This window comes from Heterodontus francisci, chromosome 15 (assembly GCF_036365525.1).
Source record: "Heterodontus francisci isolate sHetFra1 chromosome 15, sHetFra1.hap1, whole genome shotgun sequence".
Lineage (NCBI taxonomy): Eukaryota > Metazoa > Chordata > Chondrichthyes > Heterodontiformes > Heterodontidae > Heterodontus > Heterodontus francisci.
The window spans coordinates 95,972,978-95,988,179 of NC_090385.1; the positions used below are offsets into that span (position 1 = coordinate 95,972,978).

The 15,202-nt window shown below is 53.1% G+C and overlaps 1 protein-coding gene across 2 annotated transcripts in view; it reads left to right on the forward strand.

Annotated features, from left to right (window-relative positions):
• Positions 1-15,202, forward strand: part of si:dkey-172j4.3 (diacylglycerol kinase eta) — a 246,914-nt gene that overhangs the window by 167,627 nt on the left and 64,085 nt on the right. For both annotated transcript variants that reach the window (XM_068047884.1, XM_068047885.1), the window contains exons 8-11: positions 1,687-1,789; positions 4,021-4,183; positions 5,733-5,841; positions 8,219-8,358. In XM_068047884.1, coding sequence (XP_067903985.1) covers positions 1,687-1,789; positions 4,021-4,183; positions 5,733-5,841; positions 8,219-8,358 — 515 coding nt within the window. The remainder of the gene's footprint in view (positions 1-1,686; positions 1,790-4,020; positions 4,184-5,732; positions 5,842-8,218; positions 8,359-15,202) is intronic.

Here is a 15,202-nt window from a genome sequence, read left to right on the forward strand (position 1 = left end):
CCCAGGTATGTCCTGTACACAAAAAGCAGTACAAGTCCAACCCGGCCAATTACTGCCCCATCAGCCTACTCTCAATCACCAGTAAAGTGATGGAAGGTGTCATCGACAGTGCTATCAAGCAGTACTTGCTTAGCAATAACCTGATCAGTGACGCTCAGTTTGGATTCCGCCAGGGCCAGTCAGCTCCTGACCTCATTACAGCCCATTGGTTCAAACATGGACAAAAGAGCTGAACTCGAGAGGTGAGGTGAGAGTGACTGCCCTTGACATCAAGGCAGCATTTTACCGAGTATGGCATCAAGGAGCCCTAGCAAAACTAAGGTCAATGGGAATCAGGGGGAAAACCCTCTGCTGGCTGGAGTCATACCTAGCACAAAGGAAGATGGTTGTGGTTGTTGGAGGTCAATCATCTGAGCTCCAGGACATCACTGCAGAGTTCCTCAGGGTAGTGTCCTAGGCCCAAACATCTTCAGCTGCTTCATCAATCACTTTCCTTCAATCATAAGGTCAGAAGTTGGGATGTTCGCTGATGATTGCACAATGTTCAGCACCATTCGTGACTCCTCAGATACTGAAGCAGTCCGTGTAGAAATGCAGCAAGACTTGAACAATATCCAGGCTTGGGCTGATAAGTGACAAGTAACTTTCGTGCCACACAAGTGCCAGGCAATGACCATCTCCAACAAGAGAAAATCTAACCATCTCCCATTGACATTCAATGGCATTACCATCGCTGAATCCCCCACTATCAACATCCTAGGGGCTACCATTAACCAGAAACTGAACTGAAGTAGCCATATAAATACCGTGGCTACAAGAGCAGGTCAGACACTAGGAATCCTGCAGCGAGTAACTCACAAATGGGCGGCACAGTGGTGCAGTGGTTAGCACCGCAGCCTCACAGCTCCAGCGACCCAGGTTTGATTCTGGGTCCTGCCTGTGCACAGTTTGCAAGTTCTACCTGTGACCGTGTGGGTTTTCACTGGGTGCTCCGGTTTGCTCCCACAGCCAAAGACTTGCAGGTTGATAGGTAAATTGGCCATTATAAATTGCCCCTAGTATAGGTGGGGATGTGGTAGGAATATGGGATTAATGTTGGATAAGTATAAATGGGTGTTTGATGGTTGACATAGACTTGGTGGGCTGAAGGGCCTGTTTCAGTGCTGTATCTCTAAATAAAAAATAAAGTAACGATCCACACAAGTAGTTTTGGGGGCGGCACAGTGGCACAATGGTTAGCACCGCAGCCTCACAGCTCCAGCGACCCGGGTTCAATTCTGGGTACTGCCTGTGTGGAGTTTGCAAGTTCTCCCTGTGTCTGCGTGGGTTTCCTCCGGGTCTCCGGTTTCCTCCCACAGCCAAAGACTTGCAGGTTGATAGGTAAATTGGCCATTATAAATTGGATCAAAATCCTGGAACTCCCTTCCTAACAGCACTGTGGGTGTACCTACCCCACATGGACTGCAGCGGTTCAAGAAGGCAGCTCACCACCACCTTCTCAAGGGCAATTAGGGATGGGCAATAAATGCTGGCCTGGCCAGTGACACCCACATCCCATGAATGAATTAAATAAAGCATGCTGCAATCTGCTGGTGCCATGTGTGTAATTCAGCATTGTCCTGCTGGAATATATTGAAAGCCGGTATGGAAACGCATTGGTTAAGAATGTGTGCCTCTGTTTTTCAGGTCCACAATGTTTGCAAGGAGCAGTTAGACAGAAAGTGCCCACTGGGACAATGCAAGCTGTCCGTCATTCCTCCGACTGCCCTGAACAGCATTGACTCAGATGGTGAGTAACTGAGACTGCTGTCCTCCCGCAGTAACTCAGTACTGTCAGCCCGCCTTCTTCAACGACTGTAGGAGATCAGAATTTGCTTCAGTGCCAGCAGAGGAGCTTTTTGCAGAATACACACACACACACACTAACATACAGAGGCAGCCACACAAAGACACAGACATGCAGACAGAAAGACACAGAGGCACACAAACACAGACACATACAGAAACATGTGCAGTCACACAGAAGGATATGAGCAAACGGCCACATGTACAAACAGATGCCCACAGATGTACACTTACATGCACAGACATGCATACATGCACAGGCATAGACATAATCTTACTTACACAAAAATGTAGGTACATAAATGCAGTATTAACAGTCTGGGGAGATTGGAAGGAGAGTGATACATGGATTTAGTTAAGGTTGCAGTGTTAACCCTTTAAAAGGGGTCCTTATGGTGAGACACTTTTTGAAAAGGATTGTGACAGTGAGACTCGCTCTATAAATGAGGTCCTGATAATGAGACTCTTTCAGTGATGTGAAATCTCCTTTTTTCCCATCTCTTCCTGTACAATGTGCGTAATTGTCATTTTACATCATTACCACGTGACACACGCCTCTGATTACAAATTGCTTTTCAAACCTTAATTTCTCATTCTGGAGCTCTGGGAGAAGCTCCATTTTTGCACTATGAATGTTCACAAACAGGTTTTCAAAAATGCGTTCTGACTCTAACATGTAGCAGTAAACTATCAGGTCCAATGGTTGCTATGGGAACAGAATGCTGTGTAGTGAAGCTATAAATGAAGGAATGTATTGAGATTAATCTTGAGTGGAATACAGGGACATTATGAACAAGAGGAGGCCATTCATCCCCTCCTCCGCCACTCAATCAGATCATAGCTGATCTGTATCTCAAATCCATTTAACTGCATTTGCTCCAAGTACCTGGCACTTTACCCAACAAAAATCTAGCAATCTCAGTCATGGAAGTTCTAATTGCACCCTCAGCATGCACAGCCTTTTGCGGGGGAGAGAGTTTTAGATTTCAAATGAAACTGCACTGCCGAAGGGCTTTACCCTGCACAAGCTGGCTAACAGAGAGACTTGGGGAGTGTCAACTCTGCAACTGCAGTGAAGTTGATGAAAGGCCGAGGAGCCCTAATTTCATTGGTTGCTTTGTGTATGGCATGCTTACCCGGACATGGTTTCATTCTTAACTCAGAGGTGAATTGGCCGAATTAAGGAACTGGCCAGTCACAGGCAGCAATTGGGTTCCTGCTGAGTTTAAAAGTCCATTTTTAGGTACAGCTCTGTGTTCAGCAATTGAACCAGAAACTAACACCAACAGGAACGCCTTGTAATGGCGGAGTCTCACTCAAAACGTGAATCATGCCAAAGGACTGCCAAACAGTGAATGTTACACTCCTGTGCCATGGGCAGTGGGGGATAAGCCAGGACGTTTCATCTAGCCTCACATCAGTTGTAGGAGACCTGTTGGAGATTATAATCAAGAAGAACATCAATAAATGCACAGACCTTGGGGTTACATGAGTTATTACCTTTATAAGGAAGGGAAATAAGATCATCCGTGGGGGTTACCTCACAGCTGAACAAGGCAGTCCACTGTGTAAGGAGTTTTCAGAAACTAGGGAGGCCAACTTTCTGATAAGTGAAGTAGGGCAGAGACTCGGGGAGCCCAAGTCCGAAGATGCTGAACCCCTCCCAAATTGTGAGGAAAGGGGTGGGGGAGGGGTGGTCACTGGCATGGGAGGGAAGGGCCTACAAGTAGGCTTCTGCCCTTGGAAGGTGGAGCGGCCTAAACCAACACTGATCGAGGTGAATGAGGCTCAGATAGGTAATCAGTTCCCCAGAGATTGATTGCTTTTCCCTTCCAATGGCTTGAGGCCTATTGCAAGGCTTCAGTAGCACAGTCCCAGGAGGTGAGGGTTCAGTCCCAGGAGGTGAGAGCTCCACTGAGCTGTTAGATGAGAAACTATCTCAGATCCATTCCGTTAATATGTGGCGAGGACCAGGTGGAGGATTTTCCCAAGAGCCCCCACTGGTCAGTCAAATTCCAGGCCCGTCGGCCAATGGGGCTGGAATTCTGACCTCTATATTGCTGGGAAATTCCCATTCAGCCTATCTGTTTCCTTGTGTGTTTATCTTAACTTTGTATATCTTTTCAGTCCAAAAAACATTGCTCAGCCGCGTGTTCTGTCCTTGTCTCTGCTCAGGATTCTGGAAGGCCACTTGTGCCTCATCCTGTACCAGTCCCCTCTTGGTCCTGGTGAATTCCAAGAGTGGTGATAACCAGGGCGTGAAGTTCCTCAGGAAGTTCAAACAGCTTCTGAATCCAGCACAGGTGTTCGACCTGATGATTGGTGGGCCCCACCACGGGTAGGTCCATCTACCATCTGTTCTTCAGCTGTCAACATAAAAACCTTGTGGTTTATCATTGCTAACATTCCTCAAGAGTTTCACATAATAATTTACTTTGTGACGTGCAGTTTTTTATGAAAATACATCAGCCATTTTGCACTAGTAACAGTAACAGTGACGTGAATGATAAATGAATCTGTTTTTTGGTAATGTTGGTTGAGGAAGGAACTGGCCAGGCCACCAGAAGAGCTTTGTCTTTTGTTGAGTAATGCCATGGGATCTTTAAACACTCAGCCAAAGTACTAGAACTGTCATGGTTTAACAACTCAGCCAAAAGACAGCACCTCTGACAATGTAGCTCTCCCTCAGTACTGCCCCTCCATTAGTGCAATCCTCCCTTCGTACTGTCCTTCCAACAGAGCAGCACTCCCTCAGTACTGTCCTTCCAACAGTGCAGCACTCCCTCACTACTGCCCCTCCAAAGTGCAACCCTCCTGTAGTACTGTCCTTCCAACAGAGCAGCACTCCCTCAGTACTGTCCTTCCAACAGTGCAGCATTCCTTCAGTACTGCCCCTCTGACAGTGCAGCACTCCCTTAGTAATGCCACTCCACGACTGCCCCACTCTCTCAGTACTGCCCCTCCGCCACTGTCCCTCTCTCTCAGTACTGCCCCTCCGCCACTGTCCCACTCTCTCAGTACTGCCCCTCTGCCACTGTCCCACTCTCTCAGTACTGCCCCTCCGCCACTGTCCCACTCTCTCAGTACTGCCCCTCCGCCACTGTCCCACTCTCTCAGTACTGCCCCTCCGCCACTGTCCCACTCTCTCAGTACTGCCCCTCCGCCACTGTCCCACTCTCTCAGTACTGCCCCTCCGCCACTGCCCCACACTCTCAGTACTGCCCCTCCGCCACTGCCTCACTCTCTCAGTACTGCTCCTCCGCCACTGTCCCTCTCTCTCAGTATTGCCCCTCCGCCACTGTCCCTCTCTCTCAGTACTGTCCCTCCACCACTGTCCATCTCTCTCAGTACTGCCCCTCCACCACTGTCCATCTCTCTCAGTATTGCCCCTCCGCCACTGCCCCACTCTCTCAGTACTGCCCCTCCACCACTGCCCCACTCTCTCAGTATTGCCCCTCCGCCACTGCCCCACTCTCTCAGTACTGCACTGGAGCGTCAACCTGGAATATAAGCTCAAGTCCTTAACTTGGACCTTCTGATATTGAGCTGCTTGCGGAATCTGTCGTCTGTTGAAAAGGACTGGTTGGCCAACATTTCACAGTGAATTTGCTGATAGAATTACAGAACCTTGTCAACATGATTTCACATCCTTACAAACAATCTCAGCGGAAGCATGTGGAATTTGCTTGGAGCTGTTCCCACTTTATGCCATGACTTGGATATAAACAGCATTCCCACTGCATTCCAGGCAAGTTTTGATCATGTTGTCAGAGCACCTTTGAGGAAATTCTGTGGCATTGCTTCAAGCAATCGACTTCCAGCTGTTACATTGCTATAACTTTGCTTCCTATTTGGAGTGGAGCTGAGCTGCTTTTGTTCCATGGCAGGCTCTGTCTGTTCCAGAAGTTTGCTACATTCCGAATCCTGGCATGTGGAGGGGATGGAAGTGTGGGCTGGGTCTTATCAGAAATCGATAAACTCGGTTTACACAAACAGGTCAGTGAATGGTTACTCTGGTTATATTAGCTGTTTACTCAACCTTCAGAGGTTTGTTTTTTAGTTAATTCTTGGGATTTGGGCATGGCTGTGGTGATATTCAGCGCAGACAGAGAGGAGGGGATGGGACTGATTACAGACGGAGAGGAGGGGATGGGACTGATTACAGACGGAGAGGAGGGGATGGGACTGATTACAGACGGAGAGGAGGGGATGGGACTGATTCCAGACAGAGAGGAGGGGATGGGACTGATTCCAGACAGAGAGGAGGGGATGGGACTGAGTACAGACAGAGAGGAGGGGATGGGACTGAGTACAGACAGAGAGGAGGGGATGGGACTGAGTACAGACGGAGAGGAGGGGATGGGACTGAGTACAGACGGAGAGGAGGGGATGGGACTGAGTACAGACGGAGAGGAGGGGATGGGACTGAGCACAGACGGAGAGGAGGGGATGGGACTGAGTACAGACGGAGAGGAGGGGATGGGACTGAGCACAGACGGAGAGGAGGGGATGGGACTGATTACAGACGGAGAGGAGGGGATGGGACTGAGCACAGACGGAGAGGAGGGGATGGGACTGAGCACAGACAGAGAGGAGGGGATGGGACTGAGCACAGACAGAGAGGAGGGGATGGGACTGAGCACAGACAGAGAGGAGGGGATGGGACTGAGCACAGACAGAGAGGAGGGGATGGGACTGATTACAGACAGAGAGGAGGGGATGGGACTGATTACAGACGGAGAGGAGGGGATGGGACTGAGCACAGACGGAGAGGAGGGGAGGGGACTGATTACAGACAGAGAGGAGGGGAGGGGACTGATTACAGACAGAGAGGAGGGGAGGGGACTGAGCGCAGACAGAGGGGAGGGGAGGGGATTGAGCGCAGACAGAGGGGCGGGGAGGGGAGGGACCGAGCAGAGACAGACAGAGGGGAGTGGAGGGACTGAGCTGAAACTGAAAGGAGGGGGTGGGACCGAGCACAGACAGAGGGGAGGAGAGGGGACTGAGCAGACACAGACTGGAGGGGAGGGGACTGAACACAGACAGAGGGGAGGGGAGGGGAGGGACCGAGCAGAGACAGACAGAAGGGAGGGGACTGAGCAGACACAGACAGAAGGGAGGGGAGGGGACTGAGCACAGACAGAAGGGAGGGGAGCGGAGGGACTGAGCAGAGACAGACAGGAGGGGAGGGGATGGAACACAGACAGAAGGGAGGGGAGGGGAGGGACTGAGCTGAGACTGACAGGAGGGGGTGGGACTGAACACAGACAGATGTGAGGGGAGGGACTGAGCGTAGACAGACAGGAGGGGAGGGGACTGAACACAGACAGAGGTGAGGGGAGGGACTGAGCGCAGACAGACAGGAGGGAAGGGGACTGAGCACAGACAGAGGGGAGGGGAGGACTGAGCTGAGACTGAAAGGAGGGGGTGGGACCGAGCACAGACTAGGGGAGGGGAGGGGAGGGGAGGGGACTGAGCAGACACAGACAGGAGGGGAGGGGACTGAGCACTGACAGAGGGGAGGGGAGGGACTGAGCTGAGACAGACAGGAGGGGGTGGGACTGAACACAGACAGATGTGAGGGGAGGGACTGAGCGTAGACAGACAGGAGGGGAGGGGACTGAACACAGACAGAGGTGAGGGGAGGGACTGAGCGCAGACAGACAGGAGGGAAGGGGACTGAGCACAGACAGAGGGGAGGGGAGGACTGAGCTGAGACTGAAAGGAGGGGGTGGGACCGAGCACAGACTAGGGGAGGGGAGGGGAGGGGAGGGGACTGAGCAGACACAGACAGGAGGGGAGGGGACTGAGCACAGACAGAGGGGAGGGGAGGGACTGAGCTGAGACAGACAGGAGGGAAGGGGACTGAGCAGAGACCGACAGGAGTGGGTGGGACCGAGCACAGACAGACACAGACAGGAGGGGAGGGGAGGGGACTGAGCAGACACAGACAGGAGGGGAGGGGACTGAACACAGACAGAGGGGAGGGGAGGGGACTGAGCAGACACAGACAGGAGGGGAGGGGACTGAACACAGACAGAGGGGAGGGGACTGAGCAGACACAGATAGGAGGGGAGGGGACTGAGCAGACACAGACAGAGGGGAGGGGAGGGGACTGAGCACAGACAGAGGGGAGGGGAGGGGACTGAGCTGAGACTGACAGGAGGGGAGGGGACTGAACACAGACAGAGGGGAGGGGAGGGGACTGAGCAGACACAGACAGGAGGGGAGGGGACTGAACACAGACAGAGGGGAGGGGAGGGGACTGAGCACAGACAGAGAGGAGGGGAGGGGACTGATCATGCAGTGATGACTGGATGGTGCTGACTGTGAGCTGGTCCATTTTGCTGAAGTATGTTCCTCGCTTTTCCAGTGCAAGCTGGGTGTGCTGCCCCTGGGAACGGGCAATGACCTGGCAAGGGTTCTCGGCTGGGGTGGATTATGTGACGATGATGCACAGCTTCCTCAGGTTGTGGCCAAGTTGGAACGTGCCACCACCAAGATGCTGGACAGGTGAGTGTGCTGCCACCACTAGCACGTTTTCATTATACCTCTTCCATTTCCATCCTCCACACCTGGACTCTGTCAACAGCCTCAATCCTTTATTCACAGAATCCTGCAGCAGAGACTGAGGTCATTTGGCCCATCGTTCCATGTGCCAGCTCCTCGAAAGAGCTGTCCAATTACTTCCATTTCCTGCTCTTTTTCCTTCACCTTCAATATGTTTCAAGTATTTATACAATTCCCTTTTGAAAGTTATTATTGAATCTGCTTCCACTGTCCTTTCAGGTAGTGTATTCTAGATCATAACAACTCATTGCTTAAAAATGTTCTCCTCATCGCCACTCGGGTTCTTTTGCCAGTTATCTTTAATCTGTGTCCTTTGGATACAGTTTCTCCTTATTTAACCTATCAAAAACCCTCATAGTGTTAACCATCTGGATGAAGTTACATCCTGCTACCCCTTAATCCTCACTGTTGAAACCAGGAATATCCTACACCAACTCATTCTTTCCGAAGACAGCTCCCTTCCCTTTCTCCTACAATCTGCAGACTTCTGAAACCCATACTGGATGCTAGTAAGTCTTTCCTTCTTGATGTTGGGCATTATCTCTCATCCATTAACCCGGGTGGTATCCTGCACTATGGACCTTGTCCCTTCACCTGGGTGATATCCTGCACCATGGGCCTTGTCCCTTCACCCGGGTGGTATCCTGCACTATGGGCCTTGTCCCTTCACCTGGGTGATATCCTGCACCATGGGCCTTGTCCCTTCACCTGGGTGGTATCCTGCACTATGGGCCTTGTCCCTTCACCTGGGTGATATCCTGCACCATGGGCCTTGTCCCTTCACCCGGGTGGTATCCTGCACTATGGGCCTTGTCCCTTCACCTGGGTGATATCCTGCACCATGGGCCTTGTCCCTTCACCCGGGTGGTATCCTGCACTATGGGCCTTGTCCCTTCACCTGGGTGGTATCCTGCACAATGGGCCTTGTCCCTTCACCTGGGTGGTATCCTGCACTATGCGTCTTGTCCCTTCACCCGGGTGGTATCCTGCACAATGGGCCTTGTCCCTTCACCTGGGTGATATCCTGCACCATGTGCATAGTCCCTTCACCCGGGTGGTTTCCTGCACTATGGGCCTTGTCCCTTCACCTGGGTGGTATCCTGCACCATGGGCCTTGTCCCTTCACCCAGGTTGCATCCTGCACTATGGGCCTTGTCCCTTCACCCGGGTGGTCTCCTGCACAATGGGCCTTGTCCCTTCACCCGGGTGGTATCCTGCACAATGGGCCTTGTCCCTCACCCAGGTTGCAATCTGCACCATGTGCCTTGTCCCTTCACCCGGGTGGTATCCTGCACCATGGGCCTTGTCCCTTCACCCGGGTTGCATCCTGCACCATGTGCCTTGTCCCTTCACCGGGTGGTATCCTGCACAATGGGCCTTGTCCCTTCACCCAGGTTGCATCCTGAACTATGGGCCTTGTCCCTTCACCCGGGTGGTATCCTGAACCATGTGCCTTGTCCCTTCACCCAGGTGGTATCCTGCACTCTGGACCTTGTCCCTTCACCCGGGTGGTATCCTGCACTCTGGACTTTGTCCCTTCACCCGGGTGGTATCCTGCACAATGGGCCTTGTCCCTTCACTCAGGTTGCATCCTGCACTCTGGGCCTTTTCCCTTCACCCGGGTGGTATTCTGCACAATGGGCCTTGTCCCTTCACTCAGGTTGCATCCTGCACTATGGGCCTTTTCCCTTCACCCGAGTGGTATCCTGCACAATGGGCCTTGTCCCTTCACGCAGGTTGCATCCTGCACTATGGGCCTTGTCCCTTCACCTGGGTGGTATCCTGCACCATCGGCCTTATCCCTTCACCCGGGTGGTATCCTACACCATCGGCCTTGTCCCTTCACCCGGGTGGTATCCTGCACAATGGGCCTTGTCCCTTCCCCCGGGTGGTATCCTGCACCATCGGCCTTGTCCCTTCACCCGGGTGGTATCCTGCACCATCGGCCTTGTCCCTTCACCCGGGTGGTATCCTGCTCCATCGGCCTTGTCCCTTCACCCGGGTGGTATCCTGCACAATGGGCCTTGTCCCTTCACCCGGGTGGTATCCTGCACTATGGGCCTTGTCCCTTCACCTGGGTGGTATTCTGCAGTGTGGACCTTGTCCCTTCACCCGGGTGGTAACCTGCACTATGGACCTTGTCCCTTCACCTGGGAGGTATCCTGTACTATGGACCTTGTCCCTTCACCTGGGTGGTATCCTGCAGTATGGGCCTTGTCCCTTCAACCGGGTGTTATCCTGCACTATGGGCCTTGTCCCTTCACCTGGGTGGTATCCTGCACTATGGGCCTTGTCCCTTCACCTGGGTGATATCCTGCACCATGGGCCTTGTCCCTTCACCTGGGTGGTATCCTGCACTATGGGCCTTGTCCCTTCACCTGGGTGATATCCTGCACCATGGTCCTTGTCCCTTCACCCGGGTGGTATCCTGCACCATGGGCCTTATCTCTTGAACCGGGTTGCAACCTGCACCATGGGCCTTGTCGCTTCACCCGGGTGGTATCCTGCACAATGGGCCTTGTCCCTTCACCCAGGTGGTATCCTGCACCATGTGCCTAGTCCCTTCACCCGGGTGTTTTCCTGCACAATGGGCCTTGTCCCTTCACCCGGGTGGTCTCCTGCACAATGGGCCTTGTCCCTTCAGCCGGGTGGTATCCTGCACAATGGGCCTTGTCCCTCACCCAGGTTGCATTCTGCACCATGGGCCTTGTCCCTTCACCCGGGTTGCATCCTGCACCATGTGCCTTGTCCCTTCACCGGGTGGTATCCTGCACAATGGGCCTTGTCCCTTCACCCAGGTTGCATCCTGCACTATGGGCCTCGTCCCTTCACCTGGGTGGTATCCTGCACCATGGGTCTTGTCCCTTCACCCGGGTGGTATCCTGCACCATGTGCCTTTTCCCTTCACCCGGGTGGTATCTTGCACTATGGGCCTTTTCCCTTCACCCAGGTTGTATCCTGCACAATGGGCCTTGTCACTTCACCCAGGTTGCATCCTGCACTATGGGCCTTTTCCCTTCACCTGGGTGGTATCCTGCACTATGGGCGATGTCCCTTCACCTGGGTGGTATCCTGCACCATGTGCCTTGTCCCTTCACTCAGGTTGCATCCTGCACTATGGGCCTTGTCCTTTCACCCGGGTGGTATCCTGCACTATGGGCCTTGTCCCTTCACCTAGGTGGTATCCTGCACCATCGGCCTTATCCCTTCACCCGTGTGGTATCCTGCACCATCGGCCTTGTCCCTTCACCCGGGTGGTATCCTGCACAATGGGCCTTGTCCTTTCCCCCGCGTGGTATCCTGCACCATCGGCCTTGTCCCTTCACCCGGGTGGTATCCTGCTCTATCGGCCTTGTCCCTTCCCCGGGTGGTATCCTGCACCATCGGCCTTGTCCCTTCACCCGGGTGGTATCCTGCTCCATCGGCCTTGTCCCTTCCCCGGGTGGTATCCTGCACCATCGGCCTTGTCCCTTCACCCAGGTGGTATCCTGCACCATCGGCCTTGTCCCTTCACCCAGGTGGTATCCTGCACCATCGGCCTTGTCCCTTCACCCGGGTGGTATCCTGCTCCATCGGCCTTGTCCCTTCCCCGGGTGGTATCCTGCACCATCGGCCTTGTCCCTTCACCCAGGTGGTATCCTGCACCATCGGCCTTGTCCCTTCACCAGGGTGGTATTCTGCAGTGTGGACCTTGTCCCTTCACCTGGGTGGTATCCTGCAGTATGGACCTTGTCCCTTCACCCAGTTGGTATCCTGCAGTATGGACCTTGTCCCTTCACCCAGTTGGTATCCTGCAGTATGGACCTTGTCCCTTCACCCAGTTGGTGTCCTGCAGTATGGACCTTGTCCCTTCACCCGGGTGGTATCCTGCAGTATGGACCTTGTCCCGTCACCCGGGTGGTATCCTGCAGTATGGACCTTGTCCCTTCACCCAGTTGGTATCCTGCAGTATGGACCTTGTCCCTTCACCCGGGTGGTATCCTGCACAATGGGCCTTGTCCCTTCCCCCGCGTGGTATCCTGCACCATCGGCCTTGTCCCTTCACCCAGGTGGTATCCTGCTCTATCGGCCTTGTCCCTTCCCCGGGTGGTATCCTGCACCATCGGCCTTGTCCCTTCACCCGGGTGGTATCCTGCTCCATCGGCCTTGTCCCTTCCCCGGGTGGTATCCTGCACCATCGGCCTTGTCCCTTCACCCAGTTGGTATCCTGCACCATCGGCCTTGTCCCTTCACCCGGGTGGTATTCTGCAGTGTGGACCTTGTCCCTTCACCTGGGTGGTATCCTGCAGTATGGACCTTGTCCCTTCACCCAGTTGGTATCCTGCAGTATGGACCTTGTCCCTTCACCCAGTTGGTATCCTGCAGTATGGACCTTGTCCCTTCACCCAGTTGGTGTCCTGCAGTATGGACCTTGTCCCTTCACCCTGGTGGTATCCTGCAGTATGGACCTTGTCCCGTCACCTGGGTGGTATCCTGCAGTATGGACCTTGTCCCTTCACCCAGTTGGTATCCTGCAGTATGGACCTTGTCCCTTCACCCAGTTGGTATCCTGCAGTATGGACCTTGTCCCTTCACCCAGTTGGTGTCCTGCAGTATGGACCTTGTCCCGTCACCTGGGTGGTATCCTGCAGTATGGACCTTGTCCCTTCACCCAGTTGGTATCCTGCAGTATGGACCTTGTCCCTTCACCCAGTTGGTATCCTGCAGTATGGACCTTGTCCCTTCACCCAGTTGGTGTCCTGCAGTATGGACCTTGTCCCTTCACCCGGGTGGTATCCTGCAGTATGGACCTTGTCCCTTCACCCAGGTGATATCCTGCACTATGCACCTTGTCCCTTCACCCAGTTGGTATTCTGCACTATGGACCTTGACCTTTCACCCAGTTGGTATCCTGCAGTTTGGACCTTGTCCCTTCACCCAGTTGGTATCCTGCAGTATACCTTGTTCCTTCACCCGGGTGGTATCCTGCACTATGGGCCTTGTCCCTTCACCCGGGTGGTATCCTGCAGTCTGGACCTTGTCCCTTCACCCGGGTGGTATCCTGCACTATGGGCCTTGTCCCTTCACCCGGGTGGTATCCTGCAGTCTGGACCTTGTCCCTTCACCCGGGTGGTATCCTGCAGTCTGGACCTTGTCCCTTCACCTGGGTGGTATCCTGCACTATGGGCCTTGTCCCTTCAGCTGGTGCCTCAATAAGAACTGCATAACGAGAGCAGGAATCAGCTGAAGAGGCTGCTCTGGTGTTGGTAGTTTTGCGTTGTGTCAATATCCTGTGCCAGTCTCAGTTTAAGCCAGTCTGCTCGCAACCTTTGACCCCGAGATGATCTACTGACCTCATATTCATGCCATCACCAAAACCACCTATTTCCATCTCTATGCATCGCCTGACTTTGCCCCTGTTGCAGTTCCTCTACTGCTGAATGCCTTGTCCATACCTTCATGACCTCAAAATACTATTCCAACGCACTCCTGGCTAGTCTCCCAGATTCTACTCTCCTTAAACATGAGGTTATCCATAACCCTGCTTAAAACCTGTCTTAACTGGAACCAAGTCCTGTTCCTCTATCACCCCTGTGCTCATTGACCTACATTGGCTTCCGGTCAAGCAACATCTTAATTGTAAAATTCTCATCCTTGTTTTCAAATCTCTCCTTGGCCTGGCCATTCCCTTCACTTTATAATCCCCTCCAGTCCCACAATCCTCCAAGTTGGCTGCAGTCCTCCAGCTCTAACCGATTGAGCATCCCGGAATTTAATTACTCGACCATTGGCTGCACCTTCAGTTGCACAAGCTCTGGAATGCCCCCCCTGCACACCCTGTCTCCCCACCTCACTTTCCTCCTTTAAGAGGCTCTTTAAAAATTACCTCTTCAACCAAGCTTTCAGTCATCTGACTTAATGGCCGGAATTTTATGCATCCCTCACTCGGGAGTGGGCTGGAGGAGGGGGGTAGGTTTGATGGGGGGGGGGTGTAAAATCATGTAGGAGCCAGCGGGTGCTGTTCCCGTTACCTACCCGCTCCTACTGCCATTTTACTAGCGTCGGAGAGGTGGGAAAAGGCCACAGGCAAATTGAGGCCCTTAAGTGGCCAATTAATTGTCACTTAAGAGCCTCCTCCTGCTGCCACTGGTATATTACCAGAACCGGCTGTGTGCTTCAGCAGCTGAGGAGGCTACCTGGTAATACTTGGCGGCCTGCTGTGGGTTCGGGGTTGGGTGACGGCGGCCTCCTGATCGGGCACCCTGTGTCCCAGTTTTCAGCCAATGGGCAGCACCTCCACCGCAAATTTATGGCCAAAGTCTCCTTTTGTGGCTCGCTGTCATACTTGGTTTTATAATGTTCCGGGGAAGCACCTTGGGGGATGTTTTATTCTGCTAATGGTGCTATATAAATCTACGTTGCTGTTGCTTCATACATTCACAGTGCAATCAAGGTGGAGAGCTCCCTCTGGTGGTTCACACACTTCAACTAAGCCTTCGGTCTCAAATCTCACCGTCAGGACTGTCTTTTATGGCGAGAATCTCACCGTCAGGACCGTCTCTCACTGTCAGGGCTCCTTTTATTCAGTCTCGTCCTCCCTCAGTAGTGGAGTGTTGATACTCTGTGTGTTGTGCCTCTGGGAGTTTCACAGAATTGTTTGGAGGGATGGCAATGGGGTTTTTCCTCTTCTTTGAGGACTGGGCTTACTCTCATTTTTGAATAGTTTGGGGACGTGCAGCATGTCCTTCACCCCCACATCTCTCAGAAATTAATCAGAGGAGTGCAAGGCTGATTGGATTAATAACTG